Source organism: Octopus bimaculoides, chromosome 14 (genome assembly GCF_046866305.1).
Source record: "Octopus bimaculoides isolate indiv1 chromosome 14, ASM4686630v1, whole genome shotgun sequence".
NCBI lineage: Eukaryota > Metazoa > Mollusca > Cephalopoda > Octopoda > Octopodidae > Octopus > Octopus bimaculoides.
In genome coordinates this window covers 37,618,200-37,624,199 of record NC_142941.1, presented here as the reverse complement: position 1 = coordinate 37,624,199, position 6,000 = coordinate 37,618,200, and the positions used below count along the sequence as shown (strand labels likewise).

The window sequence follows — 6,000 nt, the reverse complement described above, 5'->3', positions numbered from 1 at the left end:
TATGAAATACAATATGTATTAGGAAAGGTAAAACTTGAACACAGTCGTTATTTTCAGTACAACATTTGAAAAGAAGTCCTTTTTCATATTTATATATATATATATATATATATATATATATATATATATATATATATATATATATATATATATATCCCTATATAACTCTATACACACACACACACACACATATTATATATATAAATTCTTAATGTATTTGCCTCTGATGTGCTGCAAAACATTCAAATGTAAACAATAAGTAGGAAAACTACCTGCCAAAGAGTTTTATTAAACTAGATCTGAAAGAACCTGTAGGAGGCTCTATGTGTGCTGTGTTAGCAAATGAAATAAAAGATCCACAAATATAAATGAGAGAAAAAAAGCAATTTTATTACAGACATTTACAGCAATTTTATTACTGTCTCCTTGACAGCCTATCATGTCTCCTTGGCAACCTACTGTCCCTGCGAGAGTTCTTTTGATGCATACAAAAATATGCAATTTTCTTCCACACTAACTTCGCCATTTTCGACCCAGAAGGATTTGGAAATACCTCTTTCTTCCTCATATATCTCAGTAGCTAATAATGCTATCTTTTCCCGTTTTTCTCTGACAGCAAAGCCACTCAGCAAATTTCTATGGCAGCAATCCATTAGACATCTAGGCAAATATGTACTTTTGTATTGACTTCACAAGAGACTTTTTTCTCACTTTATGTAGATATCTTGGCCATTATCATTCTTATAAGTGTATGTTTCCTCTTTCCTATTTTTTCCCTTTTGATCTATCACTATGTATTTCTCTCATTTTTATTTTGATATATATTTGTGTGCCTATATTATTTAGTTTTATGATCGTTGTTGCTTCCTTTATTCCTCTTTGTATAACTTTCCTTTTAATCTATTTTCATTTGAAATCTTTTTTCCTCGAAGTTAATAAAACTGCTTGGATTATTGTTTTCTTTCTTTCTTTTTTATTTTGGTAATAATTTCTTTATATTCACGATTCATTTTATATACAGGAAAGATTTTATATTGATTCTAAAATGTAACTTGAAATATATTTTGAAACAAAATATGTAACAATCAATGTAATCTCGACATTTTTTCACAATTAAATTATCTATCTTCCATTTTCAGATTGCTTTGAAATATTTTGTCTGATTCATTTTTTTTTTTTTTTGGGATCCAAACTCTTTCTTTGACACTTTGACATTCAAGACATGTCAATAACACTATTTTTACTAGTGATCATGTTGAACACATCAGTATGTATAGACATTACCTACCATGTGAAAGAGGGTCAGAATCCTGATACTCTGGTAGGAAACATTGCTGCTGATGCACATCTCTACAACAGCTTCAATGCTGAAGACTTAAATATGATTACATTCAGCAGACTCCATGAGAGTCTCAGTGGAAATGCTCCAATGTTCAAGGTTGGCAAAAACGGAATGATGTATACTTCTCAAACGCTTGACGCTGAATTACTTTGTAAATACAACACAGAATGTTTCAAAATAGTGGAAGTAGCTGTTCGGCATAAAGAATCTTTTGTGAAGGTCATTGAAGTAAAAGTTATTATTGATGATGTTAATGATCACCAGCCAGAATTTATAAGCAAAGATGTCTATATTCAGTTCTATGAAACTGATAGCAGTGGAACATCAAAATCTATTCCAAATGCTATTGACAATGATGTTGGATTTCTAAATTCTCAAATTACATACCAACTGAAGAAAGATATTAATGATCCATTTACACTGTCAGTCATCAAAAAGATAGATGGTACAAGAAAGCTAAGAATAGTTTTAGAAAAGAAACTTGATCGAGAGATAAATTCAACTTATACACTTCAGGTGATTGCTAAAGATGGTGGCACTCCATCATACCAGGGTTTTTTAACCATTCACGTATCTGTCAATGATGAGAATGACAATCAACCAGTTTTCTCCAAAAACGTTTATAATGTCTCCATTAATAACAGACAAGACATATACACACCAATTGTTACAGTATATGCTACAGATTTAGATTCGGGTGAAAATGGAAAAGTTTCATATTATTTCAGTTCAAAAACTTCTGATTTTGCAAAAACATTATTTTACTTAAATGAAACATCAGGCAAGATTTTCTTAGCTAGAAATTTTCCATCAATAAAAAGAAAAACATTTAAATTATTTATTGAAGCCATCGATAAAGGAAGTCAACCCTTGAGCTCTACTGCAATGGTTCTTGTGAATATAATAAACAGAGAAAATAATGCCCCAATTCTTGATGTCAAGTTTGTCTCTGAGCCAATAGGCAATATAACAACAATTTCTGAAGGTGTCAAAACCAACAGTTTTATTGCTTATGTGAAAGTAAGTGACAATGATGTCAATCAAAATGGAGAAGTGGTATGTGATCTCAACCATGATAAACTACAGCTTCAAAAGCTTGGAAGAAAAAAATACAAAGTTGTTTTAAAAAACCCTGTAGACAGGGAATCAGAGAGCTATATTGATTTTATGATTAGTTGTCAGGACAAAGGATCGCCACCTCTCAGAACTGAGAGAAAGTTCAATATTCAAGTGACTGATGTCAATGATGTACAGCCACAATTCACAAAAGATACATTCAAATTTCTCACATATGAAAACGAAAAATCAAATTTTCCAGTTGGTTTTATTAATGCCTCAGACCCAGACCTAGAAGCTGGAGGTCAACTTTCATATTTTCTCTTAAGTAAAGGAATTCATAATCTTCCTTTTGAAATTTCTAATTTTGGATTTATTTCAACTTCAGAATCATTAGACCGAGAACAAAGAGATGTTTATAAGTTTCAAGTTTTAATAAGAGACAATGGGATACCATCTCTCAACAACACAGCTAATATCATTGTGGAAGTTATGGATAAAAATGACAATGCTCCCTATTTTACCTTTCCAAGTGTCAATCCTTTTAGCCTAGATGTTCACTACCAACCTCAAAGTAACAATGAGGTGACAGTATTGAGAGCTTCTGACAGAGACAGTCATGTCAATGCTTTCTTGAAATATGAAATAGAAGGAGGCAACAACAAGCAGCTCTTTACAATCAACCCTTATACTGGTGTGATATCATATTCACGTACAGTTTATCAAAATGATGCTGGATCATATGATCTTCAGTTAATAGTCAAAGACAGTGGGACTCCTGTTTTGTCTGCAAAAACTATTCTGTCTGTGGTATTAACAGTCAGTAATACAACATCTAAGATGTTTACATCTGTTGATATAAAATCTGACCACAAGATACACATTAACCTGGTGGTTATCATTGTTGTAGCAGCTGTGATTATATCAGTTGCAATTGTGATTTCTATGGCAGTATGTATGATTCATAAAAACAACCAAAGGAACAGCAGATTTAATGGAGGTTTAAACAATCCCAATAAGCTCTTTGATGAAAGAATTCAGTATGATGTTCCTGTTGCAATGGTAACAGAGCATGGTAACAGTAGACATTCTCAAGCAAACTTATTAAAAAGGGAGCCAGAATCTGAATACAAATCAGTGCATAGTCTGAAAGGACTGTCATCAGTGAAGCACACCTACACCATGGCACAGAGATCACACCAGGTAAGTTTAAAACATTTTTTTTTTCTATAGTTTCAGTTTTATATTTCACTCAATATTCTGTCTGCCATTTCTGTTAAGTTAAAATAACTTCTTTTGCTCTATGTTCTCTTTGAATTTGAAAAGCTGTTTTTATGACCAAAGATTTTCTTGGTATTATTTTTATCTAGTTACTAATAGTTCACTAAGAATATAGATTATGTGACTGTAGCAGTCAAAACATTGACACCATTCACTTGGCATCCTGAAAAAAGAAATCAATAAAAGAAAGAATATCCTGCCTAGATGTAAAATTGGCAGAATATCAAGTCTTCAAGAATGAACTTGATCGTTTTAATTACTTGTCCAGATATGTCGTAGTGATTCAAATGATGTGGATTTTTGCCTGTTATTATTTTTATTTATTTATCTATTTATTTCTTTATTTATTTATTCTAGTTCTTATCATCAGACAAGTTAGGGAAAGGTTTTTAGTTTTACAAAATCAATTTTAAAATGTTGAGGTATTGATTTAGAATATTTTTAATACTGATAAATGATTGATGGATATTAATGTGTTATAAACTTTGCATGCTGGTATTTTTGACTAATTAATTCTAAGAAATATATGTATACATACATGTGAATGTCGTTTGTGTATGTGTGTGTGTGTGTATATATATATATATATATACATATATACACACACACATGTATTTATGTATAATATAAATATATTTACATATGTATCTTTTTTGCCTCCTTCATTTTCTCAGTTGCTTAGTAGTCTCCAGATACTTAGTCTCTCCTTTTATCTGGACAACATGCATGTTTGTGTGTGTGTGTGTGTGTGTGTGTGTGTGTGTGTGTGTGAGCATGTATGTGTGTATGTATAAAATATATAATGTGTGTGTGTGCATGTGTGTATGGTAATCCCAGAAGAGGAGGTTATTATACTGTACCATTTAGTTATCAGTGATTGGAAGGTGAAAGTAGGAGGGAAACTTAATTGATTAAATACCAACCAGGTTGGGAAGACTAAAAGGAGTGGCAGTGGGGAGGGTCTAGCATAGGTGTTTAAAAGTAGAATACAATTAATAAAAAAGAGATGTGATGTCACAGGAGTAATTGTAAAGGTTGAAGTGGAACAAATTATTATAGTGTTAGAATGATTAAGGGGAAAGTGGAAGAGATATATTAAGATGTTACTGAATGTGGAAAATGAATGGGATGGCAACACAGAACAGTTTAGTTCTAGAACCAGCAAAGAAAAAGAGAAGTTGAGGAAACAATATGACTACTGAAGAGAAGGAGGTGGTTCGTGACACAGGTTGTGAGACATACATTAAGTGTAGCCAGAAGTTGAAGTGCGATGACTGATGACAGAGATCTATAGATTGATGGTAAAAGAAAAGCATAGTCTAGTAGAAACACCAAACTATTCTCATTTTATTCTTCCCAACCCTTTTTCTTGCTTCATATTCAGTATCCATGTCTTACTCTCCTATAATATGGCACTTATACATGCAGCATACACCCTCCTTTTCTGTTTCAGTAACACTTTCTTTTACATTAACACACAACTCAATTCCCACAACATCTTCCATGTGCATCTTAAACTAGCCATTGCCCCTGAGTCCAATTTACCTTCTTTATTCAAAATGTCTCCCACATTATTAGTTGTTTTTCCTATCTTCAGACTATTTCCAACATCTGGATCAATATTCACTCTACCTACAGCTCACTCTACATAAATTTTAATGTAGCTGCCATATCAATTAATAGTCCTCTTTAAATGGTTAATAAACACACCCATAATGAATGAAAGAACAGTGATGAGTTAGAGACAAAGGTTTGTTGTGTATCAAGGATCAGTATTAAACCCACTATTATTTCTAGTTTTGATGGAGATGCTGGCTCAAGCATAGAATTAGGTTTCCGTGGAAGTTGTTGGACACAGACGATGTAGTGATAATAATAGAAAGTATGAACAGGTTAAAGAAGAAGAGGAGAAGGTAAAAGGAATGCATAGATGCAAAAATCAAGAAAGTACCCATGCGAAGTGTGCAAGAAGAGTGTTGGAATGAACTTGGTTAATTGCACATGCACATATAACACACACACACACACACACCTATAAGAATATTAGCTAATTAACTCCTGAATAACAGTTTGATGGGGAAATGTGTTTTTAACTCAGGCAAAGCTAAATATGTGCACAAGAATTTATATACATATATATGCATGAGTACATATATAATAATTTCACTGGAAAATTCAAATCAAAGAGCAACTGAACAAACTATTTCATTATTTCATTGTTTGGTGAAATTGACAAAAGTATGCAGTCATTCAGTTAGGACAATTCTCATTGCAGCTTTTGGGAGCTTGTTTCATAAACATGTCCAATATGCATTGGCATC

General features: G+C 32.3%; 1 protein-coding gene and 1 long non-coding RNA gene across 16 annotated transcripts in view; one reads left to right on the top strand and one right to left on the bottom strand.

The window, feature by feature from the left end:
• LOC149132688 (uncharacterized) overlaps window positions 1-6,000 on the bottom strand; it is a 962,641-nt gene that overhangs the window by 304,386 nt on the left and 652,255 nt on the right. The gene's annotated exons all lie outside the window — the stretch shown is intronic.
• LOC106876891 (protocadherin-18) overlaps window positions 1-6,000 on the top strand; it is a 116,314-nt gene that overhangs the window by 4,601 nt on the left and 105,713 nt on the right. For all 7 annotated transcript variants that reach the window (XR_008265542.2, XR_016244375.1, XR_016244374.1 and 4 more), the window contains exon 2: window positions 1,140-3,601. Coding sequence is in view for 3 of the 7 variants with exons in the window: in XM_089363272.1 (XP_089219398.1) it covers window positions 1,223-3,601 (2,379 nt within the window). In the remaining 4 variants the exon portion in view is untranslated. The remainder of the gene's footprint in view (window positions 1-1,139; window positions 3,602-6,000) is intronic.